At 43.8% G+C, this 23,683-nt stretch overlaps 1 protein-coding gene across 3 annotated transcripts in view; it reads left to right on the forward strand.

Moving 5' to 3' along the window:
* Positions 1–3,407: 3,407 nt before the first annotated feature.
* The window catches only part of NMBR (neuromedin B receptor), a 44,816-nt gene continuing 24,540 nt past the window's right edge, over positions 3,408–23,683 (forward strand). For all 3 annotated transcript variants that reach the window (XM_033937831.1, XM_033937832.1, XM_033937833.1), the window contains exon 1: positions 3,408–4,250. In XM_033937831.1, the coding sequence (XP_033793722.1) occupies positions 3,820–4,250 (431 nt within the window). In that variant the 5' untranslated portion in view covers positions 3,408–3,819. The remainder of the gene's footprint in view (positions 4,251–23,683) is intronic.

Genomic DNA, 23,683 nt, shown 5'->3' on the forward strand with positions numbered 1-23,683 from the left:
AACAACCAGGGATCCCAGGGTGAAAAATAATTATAATTATAACAAAGTCCAATTCAAAAACGTGATCATAAAAATGATTAGAATAAAATAAACTCCAAAACAAAAATGAAATCAACATAACAATAAAGCAACAATTGAAAAATTCGCAATAGCAGTATTGGCAAAAAAGTGAAAAAATAAAAAAGTATATCGTGAGCAACAAAAGTTCAAATAAGGACCAAGTGAATGAACAAACAAAAAATCCAAGCGAGAAAGTCCAAACAGAAAATGATGAAATCAACAAACACAACGTTTAATTGTAAGATATAGTCCACAATCCCAAAAATCAGGACCGACGCCAAGTGTTCATGCAGTCATAAAGCCCACAAACTATGAGAAACAATTTCAAACGAGTTTGTCTGGGTTTTGGAAAGCCCTGACAAGCTCTGGCTGCATCTGGAGGGCCTCTTGAGCATGTGCGGATGATGTCACACACAGGCCTTCCAGATGCAGCCGGAGCTTGCTGGGGAAGAAGGGGAGAGGTTTGGGGGGGGGGGGCAGGGCTAGAGGCGGAACTGGGAGAGGCTGGGGTATAATAGGGTGGAGCTGAAGGCTTAACAGGGCGGCACCATGTGTCCGGGTTTTTGTGGTCTGAAATATGGTAACCCTAGGTCAGTGGTCTCAAACTCAGTGGGGGCCACATTTTGGATTTGTAGGTACTTGGAGGGCCCCGAAAAAATAGTTAATGTCTTATTAAAGAAATGACAACTTTGCATGAGGTAAAACGCTTTATAATTTAACAGTTAAAGGAAAGATTTATAAACTATAAAGAGTTTTACCTTATGCAAAATTGTCATTAACTATTTTTTCTGCGGCCCTCCAAGTACCCTATTTTTTCTGCAGCCCTCACATTTAAAGTTTAATATCTTTCCTTTCTCAAAACTGACACATTTCAATCACTATATTGAAAATAAAATCATTTTCCCTACCTTTGTTGGCTGGTGACTTTATTTTTCTGTGCTTTTAACTATGTTTCCAGGGCGTTCTTTTCCTTGGACTGTTTTTCTCTCCATCTTTACTTTCTGCCTTGCATCCATCTTTGGCTTAACTTAATATTACATTTTTCTGTTTCCTTTTCAAAATCTACATTTCCATATCTTACCTTCCCTTCTATCTCTCTCTTCTTCTGTCCCTATTTCCATGGTCTGCCATCACTTTCTTTCCTTTCTCTCCCTCCCTCCTTCCTTCCTTCCTTTCCCCTGGTCTGGCATCTGTCTCCTTCCCTCCCTCAACTTTTTATTTCTTTCACCCTGCCCCCTTCTTTCTTTCTCTCTCTCTCCATGCCCCTTTTCTTTCTATATGTCTGTCTTTCTCTCTCTCCGTGCCCCCTTTCTTTCTTTTTTTCTTTCTCCATGCCCCTTTCTATCTGTGTCCCGTCTCCCTTCTTTCTTTCTGTCTCCCTGTCCCCCCCTTTCTTTCTTTATTTCTCCCTGCCCTCCCCCAAGCCACCACCATTGGGGAACAGGCCAGCGCCGAGGTCTTAGCTCTCCCTGCTTATCTTCCCCAGCGTGGGGCCGACCAATTCTCGCCACCCGACGTTTCAAGTTTATTAGGATTTTATATACCGCCTATCAAGGTTATCTAAGCGGTTTTTACAATCAGGTACTCAAGCATTTTTCCCTCTCTGTCCCGGTGGGCTCACAATCTATCTAATGTACCTGGGGCTATGGAGGATTAAATCAATTCTAACGTCGGAGAGGAAGTTCTGGCCCAGCCAGGCAGCGATTGACTGGCCTGGAACTTCCTCCCCGACATTAGAATTGATGTCGGGTGGTGAGAATTGGTCGGCTCCGAGCTGGGGAAGATAAGCAGGGAGAGCTAAGACCTCGGCGCTGGCCTGTTCCCCGATTGCGGTGGCTTGGGGGAGAGCAGTGAGATGGGAAGGGAAGCAGATTAGGGACCCCTGCTTTAGGCGAGCCGTGAGCCATTTGCCGACATTCCCTCTAAAGAGACTTCTGCAAGTCCAATTACAGCAGTCGCGGTCTGTACCCGATTGTCCTCTCCACAATCGGAAAACTTGTGAAGTGGAGAGGACAGATCGCGGGCCGCAAAATAGTCACTGGGGGGGCAATGTGTTTGAGACCGCTGCCCTAGGTGTATAGAATTTCTGTATGTCCAAATACTTACAAGGCCAAGTTTGTTTGGGGGGAGGTAGGCTGTGGCTACCCCCTGCAACCCACCTCCATTATTGTTCATTGGGGGGCCATCTTCCCCCCAACTTACCTCCTTCCAGGCTTATAGCAGAAGGGAGATTGAACTGCCCTAGGCAGTGCCTGTGAGGGAGAAGGGGAGGATATAATAGGCGTCCTCTCAGGCACCACTTGGGGCAGCCCATGTCTCCTTCTACTATAAGAGTGCAGGGCAGTTAGAAGGGAGCAGAGCTGCAGGGGTGTCCCTTCACACTTCCCAACTAGTCAAGGAGGGAGGTAAGTTGTGATGAGGAAGGGTAGCCTACTTGCAAACATTTGGGTGTTCAGAAGTCCTATATGCCAAAATTACCTACAGGAATAAGTACCAGTATCACACTTTGTTGGCTACATTGAAACAGACATGCCAACAACAGCCATGGCAATAAGTCCTGCTTTGACAATTTCTGTTTTCTTCAGTCTCTCCTGCACAGTCGCATAGCTTGACATCTCCTTATTAGATATATTTTGAAATGCTCATGTATAAGCCTAAATATTTTATCTGGTTAATTTTTTTTCCTATGCTTTGTTTACTGAGCATTTAATTGGGTTGTTGTTGTTTTTTAGCAAGACGACAGGCAAGAAGAAATCCTGTAAAAGTGTTGCAACTTTAAGCAAAAATCTTGGGCTTGCAGAACACGGGGTTGGATTAACACTAGCTCTGACTGTCTGGAGATATCAGGCTAATTGATTAGCTCCAAGAGCCAGACAGCTGTTAACAGTGTAGTTTCGACTAGCCTAGGAGTCAGGGTTGTTTGCTTCTAGCCTGGACAGTTCCCTCAGGTGCTGCTAAATGTCGCATGGGGAGGGTGGACTTAGAAAAGCAGTCAATGTACCCACTGTATGTACGTGGGAGGATAAACAGCTCCTCCCATCTCTAGTCTATAAAAAGAAGCCCTAAAGAAGAAAGCTGCAGATGGACTCGGCTTTCCTCAGTTCTTAAGTCAGAAGACCACCGTGCCTACAGGAAGAAGAGTCTGAAAACCTCCCCCAGTTATAGCTTAAGCTTTTTGCTGCTGTATCATAATCACTGATGAACAATTTCAGAAGATATAGCTGTGCTGGGGATTCATGTTGCTTAAATTCGGAAAGCAGTTGTTTGGTGAACTAGTCCAGGCATCTTTCCCTACTTAAATTTGAAAGCTAAACCGGGGGGAGGGGGAGGGGGAGGGGGAGGGGGGGGGAATGAGCTTTAAAAATACACAGCCCTGGACAGAGCACTTTTCCTAAAGAGCATGCACAAGGGAGCAGTTCATTTGCTTCCTGGTGGTGTCTAATCTGCGGGAGAAACTGCAGTTCAAAACTAAAACCCCCCACATATTTTGTTTCTTTGCATAATTTTAACAATTTTTTGTGTGTTTTTTTTCAAAGAGGAAACGGCTCAGGAAGTAAGTCTGCCCCCCAGGAACGAAGAAAATAGCCGCAGCAAAGTTCTATTATTCTTTTCACGTGTGCTTGCAAACATCCTCGGTACAACTTATCTCCTTTTAATTTGTTGCTCAAGGGAGAAAGAACAGGACCCCCCCCCACCACCACCACCAGACATTTTTGTGTATCTCTCAATCCTCCCCCCCCCCCCCCTGCAACTTGTCCTATGAAAGAAACGGTCTCCTTCTCCGACAGGATGGCAGAGGAGTCCGCCGCCAGCAGCACCCCCGGGAACGAGAACGCCTCGCCCAGTGTTCCGCCCGAGCTTGCGGACCAGCAGGGGCCGGCGGCTTTCGCGGTCCGATGCGTGATCCCTTCCCTCTACCTGCTCATCATCACCGTGGGCTTGCTGGGCAACATCACCCTGGTGAAGATCTTCGTCACGAGCAGCGCCATGAGGAGCGTGCCCAACATCTTCATTTCCAGCCTGGCGGTGGGCGACCTGCTGCTGCTGGTGACCTGCGTGCCGGTCGACGCCTTGCGCTACTTCGTCCAGGAGTGGACGTTCGGCGAGGTGGGCTGCAGGCTGATCCCGGCCATCCAGCTCACGTCGGTGGGGGTCTCGGTGTTCACGCTCACCGCGCTCAGCGCCGACAGGTAAGAGCCGAGGAAGCGGGAAGTCGCCTTTGGTCCGGGGAGGGGTAAAACGCGGATCTTTAACCGCACGTCCTTAAAAAAATCTAAGGTCCGTGGCCACTTTTAGGCTCCGGACAGATTTCTATGACACTTTAGTTCTGACGGATCCTGATGCTTCCCCCCCCCCCCTCCTATGCTGAGACTAAAAGTGTCACATTCTCAGCATAGGGAGGGAAAAGCATTAGGATCCGTCAGAGCTAAATTGTCATAGAGGTCTGTCAGAGCCATAATCTATGCTGAGATTAAAAGTAGGGAAAGGGTAAAACGCGGACCTCGCGGATCTAAACCCGCACGTCCTTAAAAATCTGAGGTCCATGCTACTTGTAGTTAGTTTCTGGCTCTGACAGACCTCGGTGACAATTTAGTGCTGACGGATCCTGATGCTTCCCCCCCCCCCCTATGCTGAGACTAAAAGTGTCACAGTCTCAGCATAGGGAGGAAAAAGCATTAGGATCCGTCAGAGCTAAATTGTCATAGAGGTCTGTCAGAGCCATAATCTATGCTGAGATTAAAAGTAGGGAAAGGATAAAACGCGGACCTCGCGGATCTAAACCCGCACGTCCTTAAAAATCTGAGGTCCATGCTACTTGTAGTTAGTTTCTGGCTCTGACAGACCTCGGTGACAATTTAGTGCTGACGGATCCTGATGCTTCCCCCCCCCCCCCTATGCTGAGACTAAAAGTGTCACCGTCTCAGCATAGGGAGGAAAAAGCATTAGGATCCGTCAGAGCTAAATTGTCATAGAGGTCTGTCAGAGCCATAATCTATGCTGAGATTAAAAGTAGGGAAAGGGTAAAACGCGGACCTCGCGGATCTAAACCCGCACGTCCTTAAAAATCTGAGGTCCATGCTACTTGTAGTTAGTTTCTGGCTCTGACAGACCTCGGTGACAATTTAGCGCTGACGGATCCGTCTCAGCATAGGGAGGGAAAGGTGTTAGGATCCGTCAGCGCTAAAATGTCACCGAGGTCTGTCAGAGCCAGAGACTAGTGCTAGTGCTGGAGCGGCTCCAAAACGAATCATTTAAACTGGTTTCCTGCAGCCCCCCTGAAAATCTGCTCTGACAGACCTCGGTGACATTGTAGCGCTGACGGATCCTAATACTTTCCCCTCCCTATGCTGAGACGGATCCGTCAGCGCTAAGTTGTCACCGAGGATTGTCAGAGCCAGAAACTAACTACAGGCGGCACGGACTTCAGATTTTTAAGGACGTGCGGGTTTAGATCCGCGAGGTCCGTCAGGTCCGTGAGGTCCGCGTTTTACTCCTTCCTTTAAAAGTACCAAGGACCTCACATTTTTAAGGACGTGCGGTTAAGATCCACGTTTTACCCCCTTCCCGGTACCTGCTTTTATAGGCATGTGCTAATTCTCAGGACCTTATCACGGGCTTTTAGGGAAAAGGGACCACTCAGATAGAAAGGAAGGATGGCTAGCTAACTTTTTGATCGTCTCTAACATAATGAATGTTGCTTTATGACTATCTTTTTTCACCACTATTAGTGTAAAAGTGTGTGGCAAAACTGCACAAGCTGCAAGTACTTTTTTTTTTTTCTAGTGGAAGGGAAGAATGCAAGGCAAATCAGATTCCATCAGTTTTAAGATTAGTGCTGAATTGAGTCCCTGGTGTTATGGCATTCAAGGCTGCAGCTGCTCATTGACTCACTGATCGCTTTTGGTAAGGGGACTTTCAGAAAATATTAGAAAACTTTGATTTTATTGCTTAATTTCAAAGTGTGGAGCTGAGTTTATTGCTCGACTTTACAGTGCCGATTTTAAAATTCTGTAGGTCCTCCCATTCATTTACTGTAGTCAAATAACTGGATGCAAGCCGTATAGTCGAGGGAGAACAAATACTGAATCTCTCTCCCCCTCCCCTGGCAACAAGGACAGACATGAAGGGTTATAACACCAAAGGGCCTGTTTTCAATTTGATTATGTGAAATACTCTTTTAGCAGAGTTATTTCATTTCATTATTAAATATTACATTATTTGCACAAATGACTTTTCCTAGCTCCTCTAGGCTTAATTAGAACCTATCCCTTCTGGGGTTAGAGCATTATCCAAACTGATGTTAGCAAAAAGATATGCAGAGCCACCAGTGAACCCTTGAAAAAGCCATTAGAGTTAGCGAAACGGGTCCCGTCAGGCCATGGATATCTGCATCTTTTTTTAAAATGATAAGTGATTTACTTTCTTTGCTGAATGGATGGGAAGCAATTATCCAAAAGTGAAACAGTGATCATAAAAGTCTTAATGAAGAATAATTAATCAATAAATTTTAATAGAGCAAGGGAGTTTTAGAATAGGATGGAGAGGTGTAGAGGATCAATGACTGAAATATGGAACCGGTCAGTCTTGGCTAAAGGTTAATTTACCAATTCCCAAGCAGGTTTCTGAGATCCTCAATTCCCCTTTATTCACACTCTATACATTGGACTGTGGGATTTCATATACCATTGGCTAGAGCAGGGGTGTCGAAGTCGGTCCTCGAGGGCCGCAATCCAGTCGGGTTTTCAAGATTTCCCCAATGAATATGCATGAGATCTATGTGCATGCACTGCTTTCAATGCATATTCATTGGGGAAATTCTGAAAACCCGACTGGATTGCGGCCCTCGAGGACCGACTTTGACACCTGTGGGCTAGAGCATTATCACCCAGATATGTGTACAGACCTGAGATGCACATGCAGATTAATTGAATAACAAGCCTTAACTCCCAATAATTAGGTGCTAACAAATAATTATTGATGTTAATTGGCACTCATTCATATTTGCATGTAAAGTATATCTGGCTGCAAACTACACTTCTCCCTCCCTATTCGCGGAGGTTAGAGGCAGAGCCGGCCCGCGAATAATTTTTGGGCCAGCTCTGCCCCGCCCCCGGACCTCCCTGGTGGTCTAGTGGTGTCGCGAGGCAGGAGCGATCTTCCTACACTCCTGCCCCGTGCCGAGCCGTGCTGCTGAGTTCCCTTGGTCTCACGAGACTACAACGGGAACTCCCTGTTGTAGTCACGTGAGACCACAGGAACTCAGCAGCATGGCTCGGCACGGGGCAGGACTGTAGGAAGATCGCTCCTGCCCCGCGACACCGCTAGACCACCAGGGAAGGTCCGTGCTCCTGGGGTATCTGCTCGCCTTCTCTGCCTCCGCCTCCGATGGCCCCCCTCTACTTCTGATGGCCACCTCCGCTTCCGAAGGCCCGCCTCCCTCCTTGCCCTGATCCAAGTTCCGGGACTGTTTTTTTAAAAATGTGGGCTGCCAACGAGCGTCTCTCCGGGGGGGAGGGGGGCTGGGGAAAACCCCTGTAAATAATCAACGAAACCGCGAATAGGGAGGGGGAAGTGTATTCTATAAAGCACAGTGCCAAACTTTACTAGTGTGCAACTCCTAAGGTGGCATTCCTAAAAGTTGTGTGCCTAGTTACAGAATACTGCCTCAAGGCACCAAGCTTAGGTGCCTGCATTTACACTAGTTTCATGAGGCTTATGTCAAGCATCTATTGTTATCCGCATGCAAAAAAATAAGATCTCTAAATAGGCAATCTGAAGAAATCTTTACTTCAGATGACAATGAATTAGCAAACTCGTTGTGTAGGAGTAACATACACTCAGAAGCGTGTAATCTAGCCAAGGACCTAAGTCCCTATAGCTGGACCCACCATCCAGTCATTGTGTATGCACTTATTTATATTTTAAATCAAGTGACTTCTTAATGATTATATCACATAAACAAAAGTTGACTTAGCTCTTAGAGTGTTGAGGGTCCCGACGCAGACCACGTTTCGTACGCCTTTCTCAAGGAACCCACAGAAGCATGAAAAGTGCTTGAAAAGTATTCAATCTAAGACAGTGTGTCTAATTTTGGCAACTTGTACTCTGTCAAAAGTAATAGAAAAACCTTGTGAGTAAACTCAAAGTGCTTGTATAGAAGCTCAAAACTAAATTACACACTTCTGAGTGTATGTTACTCCTACACAACGAGTTTGCTAATTCATTGTCATTTGAAGTAAAGATTTCTTCAGATTGCCTATTTAGAGATCTTATTTTTTGCATTTAAGTTCCTTTGATCTCTTCACTCATCACTTCAAATTGTTTTTGTAATCGTCCTTATATAAACCTTTGACCAAGCATCTATTGTTAGGCATGAGGATCGATGCGTAGCACTATTCGTTAAAGAGTGCATGCCTTTTATGCCATTTAGAGAATCTCCCCTTGTGAGCTTTCATTTGAAGGTGTGCAGATGTTTGTCTCAATGTCAATTCCCTCTTCCTCTTCTGTTGTAAGAATAATTATGTAACCCAGTGTCTCGCAAACTTTGTGAGCCGGCGGCACACTAAATTGAGGGCCACGGCTCGAGGTCATCCGGAATGCGTGGACGTCAATGCAATGATGTCACGCACATGCATGATGCCATCACGTCAACATCTGCGCATGGCGGAGGCCCTCCAGATGGGGCCCTAAGATGCCATTGTGTGTGTGTGGGGGGGGTTCTGCAAAAAGAAAAGGCACGGAGAGGAGGAGAGGCACCGGCGCCGGCTGATTGCCTACAGGATGTGCAGTCACTCGGCAATAGCGCCTCTCTTCCTCCCCGGCGTCTGGCGGTACACCTGGAATCTCGCGAGGCACCCTAGTGGGCCGTGGCACACAGTTTGCGATGCACTGCTGTAACCTCCTGAGTTTCAAGAGCCAAGCAGTGGGTGTAGCTCTTCAGCAGTGGCTGGAACTCCTTTTCTGCCAAGGCTGTGATTATCAATGGCTGGTGGTTTAACTATGTGAATATGATCATGCCAGTTCCATATATCCTTCTGCACATTCTCCCAAATTCAGTATGTAACGCTGTAAGTTGTGCTGCAAATTGGGGCGCACAACGTAATTGTGTAGCAAGACCAACTTGTGCTGATAGATAACGAACACCTCATAATTGGCTAATTGGCACTAGTTAGAAGTTACACAGACAACTTGGGGCTAAATTCACTAAGCAAACCAATCGGTTTGCGACCCCTTTGCAACCCGATTTCCCTCCAACCTGATTCACTAACCTGTGTCCCGACCATCCTCCGATCCACGCATGCAAATGAGGGGGAACGGCATTCAAATGATGGCAGACAGCAATTCACTAACAAAAAACCTGCAACACCGACTGGGCTGGCTGATCACAAACAAGAGACTGCTGAGGACCAGTCGCTCAGGTCCTTTCCGACTGCCCTGCCTTCTGCTGCCCTGCTTTCAGCCCTGATCTCCTGCCTGCCCCGAACTCCTGCAGCCCTGACCTCCTGCAGAATGCTTTATGAAATTATATTTGAAGTGCTTCAAAGGGAAAATTCTTTTTCAAAATCGCAACATTACAGGGCGTAGAAGGGTCTTGGATTTACAGACTCGAAGGCGGTGAAGGTGCAAGGCCTGAGCATGGGCAGGAGTCCAGGAGATGTTTCGTAGGCTCATGCCGTACTTTACTGGACAAGAACAAGGACTATACGATGGACTATTGGCCACCAGAGCAGCGAAACTACACTGCCACTTCTCCAATCTGCTGACTATAACGCCCAACTACAAAACATTCAGGAAAGAACGTAAAACCTTTCTATTCAAGAAATTTATCAAATGATCTAATTAAACCTGATCGACCCTCCACAGATCCCGACGCATACTACTTCTATTAACCATGTATTCTCCCTGGAAATGCCCAGGCCAACTCTTGTAAACCACCTAGAACTGAAAGGTATAGAAGACACTAATGTAATGTAGCAAACTGCGGCTCAGGACACGACAGGATGGGGCTCACTGAAGCTCTCTCCTTAGGGATTTCCAAGAACCAGTCCTGGGTCCTCCTGGACAACCCCCACATAGAAGCAAGTCTGACGTATCGATGTCTTTGGACCCCACCTCTAGTGGCATCCCTGATCTCCTGCCTGCCCCAAATCTCTCCTGCCGCCCCGACTCTCCCACCCTTCCCTGAAGTGCAAGCTTGTGGTTTTAACCTATGGGCTTAAAGCGGGTTAAAGCCACAGGCTTGGGAAGAAAAAAAAACCTCACAAAAAAGAAATTTCCCTGTTCTGCCGAGCACAGAGGGCCAGCGCATGCGCAGACCATCCACAGATGGTCTGTGCATGCTCAAGGATCGATGTTCAGCGATCCGATTGAGTCTCTTGGGGGCGTGATTCCGATCGCCCTTTGTTCGTGAATCAACCCCCCCCCAGATACGGATCGGTTTGGATCCCTCACGGATCGGATCCAATCCGTGCCCTTAGTGAATCTAGCCCTTGGTAGGCACATTCTATAAAGTGGTGTGTGTCAGTTCTAGCATGTGCTTCTGAAAAGGGGGCGTGGCCAAGGAAGGAGCATGGGCAGATTATGGACATTTCTAAAAATTATGTGCATTGATGTAGAATATGCATGATCCATGCACAACTTAGCTGATCTTTCTTGGCCTAAAACTACGTGTGATTCTATATATGGTGCATGCCTTTTATGGAATCCTGCTAAGTGTTGTTCTAGTTAGTGCCAGTTTTTGGCACTTTATTTAGAATCTGGCCCATTGTGCTCTAAATTTACTTAACTGTGTCAAGGTAATAACTCTCTCTCTATAACTAGATGCCTATGCATATATAGGTACCCTGGTGTCTGATCAGATCCTATTCTGGCATAATAAGTGAGAATTGTGCGTAGTCGGACTTATTTCATCAAAAGATATCCCATTCACAAGCAAACACAATCATTTATAAAAAGGTTTGGTTTTGCAGCGAGAAAGACATCCTTTTAAGATTTGCAGCATTCTTGAATTTTGGGTTTGCCACAGCTCCAATAGTTTCTATTAGACCACATTTTGATGAATCCACAGGAATATTCCTATCAAGTGTGCTTTAAGAAATAGTGTGACAATTTTAATAAACCCCACCAGGATTGTAGCCTCTGTGTAATACGCCACTTCTCAAAAGGAAATAACCTGAGCTGTTTCCCTTCAAAAATATACTGATGTAAATATTGGTGCGGTGGCTACGAAGGGACAAATTGTTTGTGTACTTTTGCAAATCTCGTTTATAAGAGCTATTTTACTTCTGTGATTTAAACACACCCACCTCTTGTTCATGTTGGCTAAAGGTTGGTGCCCCATGGTTGAACTCTTCGCTGCGTTTGTTGAATGTCATTTTGTAATGTCAAACAACAATTCCTTCACATAAATAAAGTCTGTCAAGTTTGTAATAAAAGTTATATGGGTTCATTCTCAAAACACTTATTTATTTAGATTATTTTAGTGTTTATATGTCACTTATAGCCTAAGTGGTTTACATTTAGGTATGCAAGTATTTTTCCCTGTCTGTCCCAGTGGATTCACACTCTATCTAATGTACCTGGGTCACAAGGAGTAGCATTTGAACCCACTTAGACACACAACGTAACATAGGTTACTTGCTATAGTACGTTTTCTGTGTCTAATAGTCATTGTGGGGCTGATTCTATAAAGGGCGCCTAACTCAATTGGCAAAACAACTTTAACAGCCTCAATAATTGGTGAAAAAAAATTAATTGGGAGATAGGTTCTGATTCTCTGAAAGATAGGTGCCTATTGCAATGTGCTTAGCAGCGCCTAACGCCTAAGTGGGTGTTTCTATAGGCAGAACATGAGTTAGGGGCCACTGAGCACGATTCTCTAAAAACTTAGGCGCCTGAAATGTAGGCTTTTAAAGCTCTCGCCTACATTTCAGGTGCCTAAGTTTATACATAGGCGCCACTAGCTGTGATTCTATAAATGGTACCTAAGCATAATTGATATGTGGCTGGCACTTTTTATTTAGGTGCCACTTATAAAATCATCCCTTTTGTTAGTTTATAAAAAAAAAAATCTCATGGCTTTAAAAACATCAAAAACTTCCAGCTCATTATGTGCATTCATGTATATAACTTGTTTTATGTGTGTGCATATCTTGTGGCTTCTTCAGACTTGCACTGCTGTGCCAGTGTTATGTTTCTATGCTGACAATGGCCACTTTTTGTTCTTTTCAGGCTTTCACAAAATAAAAAACCCTTGCACACGGTACTTAGGCTTCATATCAGCATGCCCATTGATGTTTTAAAGCTACGAGAATTGTTATTAAAAACAAACAAACAAACATAGCGACTATGACTGAGGTTTTTTTTTTCCCTTCCACTAGGAAAGCATAGTTCTTTGATATTAATGAATCTAAGTCATCTTTACATCTCTGTTTGGTTGTTATTGTTTATGAGAATGCTATTTTCTGTCAGGGTGTTTCATCCAGATGAAATGTGATAAGGAGAAGATGGAGAAAGAAGGCAGGAGCCCATGACATTGCAGGCTGTGGGGTAGCCTGACAGAAACTAGCAGGCAACCCCACAGCCTGCAATGTCATGGGCTCCCTTGAAACAAACGGGGATAATGTTGGCAGGTTAGTAGGTGGTCAGGTATTTTCCAGGAAGGTGAGGACAACATGGTTGGATATTAACAGTTCTGATAGTCTGTTAGAGGTGGGCCTGTCATTTGGAATGACATGGGAAATGTCAAGAAGTTTAGCCCTTATATGGTACTTAGGCCCCTCCCAGTACATCCCAGAATGCACCGGGTAGGGGCTGGATGATGCTGTTTTAACAAGGGTGTTCCCAGAGGTAGAAGGGAGTAGGAATTCTACTTGCCTCTGACAAAAGGTATTTGGGAGGAAGAATTTCACTAGACCACCAAAGCTTAGTGTTTTCTAAGGGGTCAGGCAGGCCCAGCTCAGGGCCCACAGGGTTCAGTCGGTGGGCCCGCTGGACCATTTTTTTTTTTTGAGAGGGGGGATCAGAAAAGATCCACTGGACCACTGGGTTTTTTTAAGGTCGGAGAAGAGAGATTTGGGAGGGGTTGACTCACTGAACATGTGTACAAGAGTTGTGCTTACAGCATGTTTGGACTCCTTTATCGACCAATGCTCAACACTAGAAGTTTGCATATAATTTGTATGTTGTTAGTGTTGATTGGTCAATAATTCCAATTCAGTGCTCGAGGTGGTGTTTTCCGGTGCTGTATTCCACAATGCCGGTGTCCTGTGCATCTGCCCCAAAGTATGCTCTTAGGCAAAGAGGGAACATTTTTAATGACATTGCTCCCATGAGCTCCCCTGGGAGAATGGTATAGAAAACTGAATGAATGAATAAATAAATAATGACACAAAATAGTCAACCCCCACCTTCGAATAAAGCAAACATTTCCATAAAAGACATGGGAAACAACATGAAATGAAAAATTTTCAGCTCTTCAGCTCTAGTTTGTATTGCTATTTAGTTTATTACAGTGGTCTCAAACTCAAACCCTTTGCAGGGCCACATTTTGGATTTGTGGGTACTTGGAGGGCCTCAGAAAAAATAGTTAATGTCTTATTAAAGAAATGCCAATTTTGCATGAGGTAAAACTCTTTATAGTTTATAAATCTTCCACCGCCAAAGGCCTGCATGTTCCCCCCTTCTTTGCAGCGTCCTCCAGCTTCCCCCCTGGCCTCCCAGTCTTAGTTTCAGCTAATTACCGCAGCCTGCAGAGAAATCGCCAGGGAAAGCTGCCACCGGCCTCTGCAGCATGTTCCCTCTGCCGTGGTCCCGCCCCTCTTCTGACTTTAGGAGCAGGATCACGGCAGAGGGAACGTGCTGCTGAGAACGACTGCAGCCTGCAAGGATTGCTACAGCACCGGCAATTCTCACTGCAGGCTGCGGTAACTATCTGAAGGTAAGAGCGGGAGGCTGGGAAGAAGCCGGAGGACTAGGCAGCACTAGTACAGACAGCACTAATACAGACCGTGGGCCGCAAAATAGTACCTGGCGGGCCGCATATGGTGTCCGGGCCACAAGTTTGAGACCACTAGTTTATTATATAGCTTGCATTTAGTTCATGCCTTTTCAGTAGCCGTTCATGGTGAATTACATTCTGGTGCAGTAGATATTTTTCTGTTTCTGGACATTTCATAATCTAAGTTTGTATCTGATGTAATGGAGACTATTTTGATGATGTAGGTACCTAAGAATAGGCACAAAGAAAAAACAGGGGAAACAAAACCACAAAGTCAAAGCCACAGAACAAAAGTGGAATTGTCCCAATCGGAATGGTGCACAATAAAAAACTCATCTAATAAATCCATATGCCTTTATTCATCCAAAATTCATATAATGACTCAGCGATCCGACATGCACATGTTTCGGCCTACTCGGCCTGCCTCAGGAGTCTTATGAGTCTTCTGGTATATAAAAAAATGATGCACAAACTCACTGAATGCTGCTTGGGAAGGACGTGTAGCTAGGTCGCAGTGTTCAGCATCGCTACACGTCCTTCCCAAGCAGCATTCAGTGAGTTTGTGCATCATCTTTTTATATACCAGAAGACTCAAGACTCCTGAGGCAGGCTGAGAAGGCCGAAACATGCGCATCTCGGGTCATGAGTCATTATATGAATTTTGGATGAATAAAGGCATATGGATTTATCAGATGAGTTGTACGTGGTGCACGTGTTGTTGGAGCGGCGCCGGCTTGACGGGGGAGTTCAGAGATCCTGCGCATGCGTCTGTAGGATGGCCAGCTTGAAAAGGAAGCCGGGAGGTGCTGGTGGACGGCCGAGGCATCGGCCGAAGAGGGAGGAGAGCCGCACGGGGACCCCCGGGAAAGGAGGCCACCACGCTGCAAGGGCTGCAGCACCCACAGGCAGGTACCCACCCCTGGGTGTAGCGAGTCAACACTCGTTTTGCGAGACGAAAGTTTGCTAAGTGTTTTGCTTGTCTTGCAAAACACTCGCAAACTGAGGTTCCACTGTAGTGGCTGATCTCAGAGCAAGCTGTGGCTTACCTCATGTCTGTCTCAATAGTAAACTATGAACTTTTCCAAACCTTTTTCAAACCCAGATACACTAACCATGGATACAAAACTCACCTGCTTATGCTGTGGCTACTTATCTATGGAACATAATGTGGGAAGATTTGAACATATATTCTGTGCACTCAAATTTCCTTCTTTGATCTAAATGTGTCCATGGGAATAGGCCCTCTCAGGAGTGTATTTATCAATGTGGGCTACAGTTAAGACTTTTACCACTAACTTTATTACTTTGTGCAAAGAAACTTACCCCCTCCCCCCCTTTTACTAAGCTGATTAGTGCAGTGGCCCACAGTAATCACACTGAAGCCCATTGGGAATTAATGGGTTTCGGTGTCATTACCACTAGCACAACTTTTAAAAAGAGTGGGGGGTTAATTACTCATAACTGGAGTTAACCGTGAAATAGTATGTCTTAACTGTAGTCCAGGATGATAAGTTTCCCCCTTAATGTGCAGGAAAGTATGTGTGTATGTATATATATATATATATATCTACTATAATAGAACGCTAAACGCGCATGCGCACTCTTAATTGCGTGATCCGTGATCCGTAGGTCCCTGGCCGGCAGGAGTGCGCATGCGTGCTTAGCTGTGCCAATGACCGCCAGACAAATTCAAAAGCGAGGGCCTCCCTGCTCTCCACCTCGCGCAGTCCTCCATCCAGGAATACGGCCCTACCGGTCGAAGTTTATTTTTAAGGTAAAAGCCGCTGTGGCTACTCCTCTCATGAGCCGCACCTGCATCGGAGAAGGCTTCCAACACAGGCGGCGATCGTGAGAGGAGCCGCGGCGGCACAGGCTAGACCATGGGAAGGGAAGGGGGTGGCAAGGGACTAAGAGCAGGCCAGACCGCGGGAAGGAAATACGGCCCTACCGGCCAAAGTTAATTTTTAAGATAAAAGCCGCTGCGGCGCCTCCTCTCACGAGCCGCAACTGCATCGGAGAAGGCTTCCAACACAGGTGGCGATCGTGAGAGGAGCCGCGGCGGCACAGGCTAGACCACGGGAAGGGAAGGGGCGACAAGGGACTAAGGGAGCAGGCTAGACCGCGGGAAGGGAAAGGGGGGTAGGGGGAAATACTGCTGCACAGGGAAATGGAGGGGGAGGAAATACTGCTACAGCTGCTGCACATGGAAGTAGGGGGGGGAGGAAAATGCTGTTGCTGCTGCACAGGGAAGTGGGGTGGGGGAGGGAAATGCTGCTGCACAGGAAAATGGAGGGAGATGGAATGCTGCTGCAGCTGATGCACAGGGAAGTTGGGGGAAGAAATGCTTCTGATGTTGCTGCATAGGGGCCAGGGAGAGAGACAGACAGAAAGAAAGACAGTGGGAGGGAGAGAGACAGAAAGAAAGAAAGACAGACAGACAGACATATATTCTAGCACCCGTTAATGTAACGGATTTAAAGACTAGTATATATACTCATACTTTTTGCTGGGGTAAGGCAGTTTTCAGACAGTGATAATGTTGGTTTGAACTTGTCAAAACTGGGTGCTGTTCTTCTGTTTTCCCTTTTAAAATCTATCCACCGAGAGGCGGTGGGTCACACTCGTAGACGTAGATGCTCTCTGCTTGTTTGTGGGGCTTATTTGGCTTCACTATCACCTCGAGGTCGAAGCCTTATTTTGAATACATTGTCTTAAGGAATCTGATGGACACTGAGTTGTTGCTTGGGATCGGATACTGCATATTCTTATTATTGTTCCTTTTTTTTGGTGGGGGGGAGAGGTCTGCAGTTGTCTGGGGGGCCGCAAGGGTACGGGCCTCTGGAGTGCTTGAGACCTTTTGATCGCCTTCTGTTTTGTTCTCATCTTGGGGGGGAGGGGATTGGGGTGGCGGTAATGGGGTTTGGTTAAGGGGGTAGGGGATGGATGTATTTCCTATATTGATAATTTATTTATTGTTGGATACCAGTTGGACTGCACTGTGTTTGTTTTCTCTTTTGTCTTTATTCCTCAATAACATAAAAAGATTTGAACATAAAATCTATCCACCAAAATATACCCACTCCCCTTTTACAAAAGCAACCAAGAGGTTTTTAGCGTCGGCTGGCACGTTGAATGCTCAGCGCTGCACCGATGGTCGGAGCAGCGCAAAGCATTCAGCTAGTTGGTCAGCGCTAAAAACCTCTTGCATGCTTTTGAAGAAGGGGGGATAGTATCTAGATGCTGAAATGGTTTTCTTTTCTTTTTTTATTTGTTATTGGATAATTGAGCCATTTCTATAGATGTTGTTTTATTGTAAAAAAAAATTGTTTAATTTTCATTTCAGAAAAATAATCCCACTCCTTGCTCGGAAAATCCTTGTTGGGATTAATGTAGTGTATTCTGCAGACAGATGATTATTCATCCTAGTTGTCAGGTTACCGTCAAGCAATTCAGATGAATAAGGCATGCGTTCAAATAAATGAGACTGAAACAGATGCACCTCTAGGACTCATTCTTGAATGAGTCTTATTTAACTGCTGTTTAGAAGATTTGTCTATAATTTGTTCTCATTATATTTTATTTGTATGCAAATTGTGTTGTAGCAGTTGGCAGAAACAAACAGGTTTGCAAACATTTCTGAAAAGCATTTAAATGTTGATGTGATTATGTTTTTTAGGGCCCCAATCTGTATTATTTGTTCTTTAAATCCTAAAACACAAATGCATGGTTATGTATTGACCATTGCCAATTCAGCATTGTAACAAATTAAACTCGTATTTGCCTGATTGTTGGTTGTTTTTTTTTTTTTGCCTGATAAAACAAATATGATGGTAAAAATAGACTGGTTGTCTCAACTGCTGTGCAAAATTTTTTTTTCTTTATCATTAAGGTTATAAAGCTATAGAAGTTTGATAGAATTGCATTTTATTTTATTGCCTTTCCATTCTAGGCAGATGACCATACATGCTTCTATAATTTATACATCAGCCAAACCATTCCACCTCTTAAGTCTGTTTATTTTATTTTTTATATATTGCCTGCAAACTATCAAAGCAGATTACATTTAGGTATAATAGGTATTTTTCAGAAACATATGGATAAACAAGATATTTTTTTGTTATTATTATGGTTCTTTTAAGATTTGTTTTGTGTAATCTGTGAAAAAAATAATAAAATTTCCTTGACTTAATAGGTATTTTTCTGTCCCTGGAGGGACATACATCAAGAATTAGGAGTCTTACAAAAGAAACATTTGTCTCACAGGAGTAAAAACAGTATAATACAAGTCCACATGACTACGAGGGGCCGCTGAAAATTTCTCAGCCCCACCAAGAAGAGAATGATGTGGAGCCATGAAACTTACAAGCTATGACAGTGCCTCTCAAACTTTTTTTTAGCTCTAGCACACTACAAGATAGTAGAAGAAGAAGAAGAAGTTGACTTCCATGCTCACTGGATGAAAACTAGCACGTCCATCTTAGATAAAATTGCCCCAATACGAAAGAGCAAAAGCTGTTCAAACAAATACAACAAATGGTTTGACGTCGAACTCCTAACAATGAAACAATCAGTAAGACGATTAGAGAGAATCTGGAAAAAAACGGGAAAAGCGTCAGACCAAAACATTTGGAGATCCAACATAAAACTCTACAAACAAAAGATAAAAGAAAAACGTAAACATTTTACTCTTCCAAAATCAACTCATCTAATACTGGCTCAAAAGGAGCCAATACAAAAGAACTGTTCAACATAGTTACAAACCTATTCGACACCACACGCCACACTCAACCCATGCATAATGCCAAACTACCCTCAGCAAACGAACTAGCACTCAAAAATCAAAACCCTAAGAAACAACTACTCGACAATTCCTGCATACGAACATCAATCAATTGATATACCAAGAAATGAAATACCAGCGGATATGATCTGGAGTTCCTTCCACAACTCAGATTGGAACAACTACATCAAATTATATAACAAATACTCTAATTCATACTGTGTCTTGGACTCATGTCCCCCAGAGATTATGAAAGCAGCTCCATTAGGCTTTAAATTATCCTTACTTAATTATCTAACCAATAATCTATATAATGGAAATTTCCTCACCAACAATGGTCATATTATAATAACCCCAATCCCAAAAAATTGTAAAGAACCAGCAACATCAATAACCAACTATAGACCTGTAGCATCTATTCCATTTATGGTAAAAATCATGGAAGGACTGGTACACACCCAACTTATGGAATACCTTGAACAATTCTCCCTCCTGCACGAAACTCAATCTGGTTTTAGGCCTCTGTTTAGCACTGAAACGGTAATTGCGGCCATTCTGGACAATTTGCGCTACTTGTTCAGTAAGGGCCTCAACGCCCTAATCATGCAATTTGACATGAGTTCCGCCTTTGACTTGGTAGACCATGGAAAACTGTTACAATGCCTAGAAGTAATCGGAATCAGAGGAGAAGTACTGAACTGGTTTCGAGGTTTCCTTATATCACGCACATACCAAGTCCGTTTTAATCACGATCTCTCAGATACATGGAGCAATCCATCTGGTGTGCCAAAAGGATCACCGCTATCCCCTTTGCTCTTCAATGTTTACATGTCCTCGCTGGGTGCACAACTATCCCAGCTGGGGATAAAACTATTTAGCTATGCTGACGACTTCACGATAATCATCCCATTCACCAACTCTGTCTCGGAAGTCACCCCCAAAGCAACAGAAGTATTAAATCGGATGGAGCAATGGATGACCAAATTCAGACTAAAACTAAACTCAGAGAAAACAAATTATTTCATAGCAGTGCCATACCCACTCGACACTAAAGCACCAATGTGTATCAACAACCTCAGCTATCCAATTCAACCCACTATGAAGATATTGGGTGTAACATTGGACCAAAACCTGACCATGAAAGACCAGGTGGACTCCTTGATCAGAAAAATCTTTTATACCCTCTGGAAACTTCGGTCCGTCAAAGCTTACTTCGATGCCTCATCATTTCGAATTCTAGTACAATCCCTTATTCTGAGTCAACTCGATTATTGTAACATCGCCTACTTGGCACTCCCCCAGAAATACATGCGGCGATTGCAACTGGTTCAAAATACAGCGGTTAGACTACTTTGTGGATTGAAGAAGTTTGATCATGTGACACCTTCCAATCGACTTTTACACTGGCTACCAATGGAGGCATGTGTGAAATTCAAGTTTGGTTGTTTTTGCTTCAAGGTACTTTATGGCTTAGCCCCTAAATACATAACAGACCTTTTCTCTTTCTCAACCAACAGACACAAGCGAAGCTCACACCTGAACTTCGTTTCTCCACCGGTTAGAGGTTGTAAATTTAAAAGTCATCATCAACATCTTCTCGCACATCAAGCAACATTATGGGGTAAAGACCTTGAACAATTGCTTGTGCCTACTACCTATGGAGAATTCAGGAAACGTCTGAAAACACATCTATTCCTGAAATACTTAGGAGACCAATCCATTCAATCTTAGTCCTTAATAACCGAGCGCAAGAATCACCTGTCGCTAAATCTGTACTTTGTTTGTTCATTCAATCTGTAACTCTGTTTATTCACTCAGTCTATAACATTTCTAAGCATTGTAAACCGCATAGAACTTCACGGTCCTGCGGTATATAAACTGTTATTATTATTATTTATTATTAAAAGGAGCAAATATTTTCTACCTGAGACAATGGAGGGTTAAGTGACTTGCCCAAGATCACAAGGAGCAGCAGTGGGATTTGAACCAGGCGCCCTGATTCTTAGGTTGCTGCTCTAACCATTGGGTAACTCCTCTACTCTTACCGTGCTGAACAGCTTTCTATTTAGGACTATGTATATCCTGATAATCACTAATCTCTTTGGCAATGATGTGTTAAAACATAAGAAATACTAAAAAGAAAAAAAATAAACAGACAATAGAAAGAGGTAAAAACAATGAATTACTAAAGCAAACTAACTGTATAAAATACAACTGTATGATTATAATATTTCTACAAGCATCTGTGCAAAGTAATGTGTTTTAGCCTTTTTCCAGATCGGTTAGCATTCTAATATTAAGAGGCAAATGATTCCAGACAAGGAACTGAAATAAGCAGCATTCTATTATGAATATTTGCCCTGTGGACATTATTCATTAATGACACAGATAATTATGTTTTGGATCTGAGAACTCAGTGTGCGAGAAGAACAATATAATATCAATGGAATCAATATTGGCAAATACATACATAGTCTTAGCACTTTAAAAATCAACAAAAGAATCTTATCATGAATGTGTCATTTCACAGGGAGCCCGTGAAGGGACTATAACACGGGAGAAATATGATCATATTTCCTTTTTCCCATTAAAAAGAAGCAGCTACTTATTGAATCATTCGAAGCATTTTAGCAGAGGAAACTAAGAACCCATAAAGGACTAAATTACAGTAATCCATGGGGGATAAGACCAAATGCTGCAGAACAGTTCCGAATGTTTTAGCTTGCAGAGCAGTCTTAAAAAAAAAAAAAAAAAAAAATACTTTATAAACAATTTACACACAAAAGGGTTTATCCCACAACTGGGCATCTGGATACCCAAGTATCATTATAGAATACTATTGTAACACAGTATCAATGTGCTTAACATGTAGATGCCTGCAGTTACACATGTCACAGAGGTGGCACAAATGTGGGCACCTAAAGTGGCAGGGATGCATGTTACTTACCAGTTGTGTAGTAAGGGTGAGAAGCACCCAGGATGGTGGTGCCTCTCCCCTCTTCCCTGCCCCCCTTCTCACGCGCACTCCCTTCCCTTTTTAACTTTTCTGGCGCGAGCATGTCGGTGTCGGCTCATCCTTTGATGTCACTTCCTAGGGCCCAAGGAAGTGATGTCAGAGAGAGTGCTGATGCCGACACGGACAGCAACCTCTCATTGGGGAAGTAAAAAAAGGTACAAAGCTACACACACAGCAAGGAGAGGAGTGGAGGGCAGAGTGGAGGAGGGGTGCCTAAATCTACCACCCCGCATCCTCATAATACATCCTCTAGTTTTACCGCTTCTCTGTTTCTGGAAAAAGACTTGCTTGTACATTAATACCATTCAAATATTTAAACATGCAGCATTTCGGAACGTCCCTGACATGCTCATGGTCATGCCCTCTTTTGAGTTACACACTAGCAGAGTTAAGTGCTATGCCTTATAGAATAGTGCACAGCCAGATGTGCATGCAAATCTTAATGAGTGCCAATTAACATCAATAACTGGCTGTTAGCATCCTATTTGCAGCATTCTTGAATTTTGGGTTTGCCACAGCTCCAATAGTTTCTATTAGACCACATTTTGATGAATCCACAGGAATATTCCTATCAAGTGTGCTTTAAGAAATAGTGTGACAATTTTAATAAACCCCACCAGGATTGTAGCCTCTGTGTAATACGCCACTTCTCAAAAGGAAATAACCTGAGCTGTTTCCTTTCAAAAATATACTGATGTAAATATTGGTGCGGTGGCTACGAAGGGACAAATTGTTTGTGTACTTTTGCAAATCTCGTTTATAAGAGCTATTTTACTTCTGTGATTTAAACACACCCACCACTTGTTCATGTTGGCTAAAGGTTGGTGCCCCATGGTTTAACTCTTCGCTGCGTTTGTTGAATGTCATTTTGTAATGTCAAACAACAATTCCTTCACATAAATAAAGTCTGTCAAGTTTGTAATAAAAGTTATATGGGTTCATTCTCAAAACACTTATTTATTTAGATTATTTTAGTGTTTATATGTCACTTATAGCCTAAGTGGTTTACATTTAGGTATGCAAGTATTTTTCCCTGTCTGTCCCAGTGGATTCACACTCTATCTAATGTACCTGGGTACCAAGGAGTAGCATTTGAACCAGCATATTGCTGGTTAAGAGCTTGTGTCTAAATTTGAGCACCATATACAGAAATCAAGGGTACATGTGTATACAGTACCCTATATGTGGAAGTGCTAGCATTCTAAACATTTATGTGTGCAAGGGGTGTATAAAGGGGGCATCTAGATGATAACCCCCCCCTTTTTTTACAAAGTCACTTTAGGCTTTTTTTATCGCTGGCTGTCTGCCCAAACACCACACCCTGTGTACGCACGGGCATACACACACACACACGCACTGAGCTGATTCTTGGTCTCTTCTGGGAGCAGCTAAGGGTTACAAAGCATCATGACTGGTGTTACTGGTGTTTCTTCTGCAAACCTTTCATCTTCTCTTCAGTAAAGCAAATTATGGATTCTCAGGGCTGCAGGGATATCGGAAGATATACACTAGTGCTGCCTGATTCAGGAAAATAAATTTCGAAAATTCGATTTTCCTGCCCAATTGGGTGGTTTTTTTCCAAACATCCTGGTGGGTTTATTTTTTAGCCTCTTCACCCCCTTTGCCCTCTCCTACCCACACTGGTCCTGTGGTGTAAACAAAATAAGCAAACAAAAAAGACTTTTCCTCTCTCTGTTAAATCCTAGCTCACGTTCGTGGTCTAACACCAGCTCTGGAAGGATACACATTTCAAATCTGACATATTGTAATCACAAAACAGAAAATAAAATTATTTTTCCTACCTTTTGTTGTCTGGTCATTTTTCAAA

The sequence above is a fragment of the Geotrypetes seraphini genome, chromosome 3 (assembly GCF_902459505.1).
Source record: "Geotrypetes seraphini chromosome 3, aGeoSer1.1, whole genome shotgun sequence".
Lineage (NCBI taxonomy): Eukaryota > Metazoa > Chordata > Amphibia > Gymnophiona > Dermophiidae > Geotrypetes > Geotrypetes seraphini.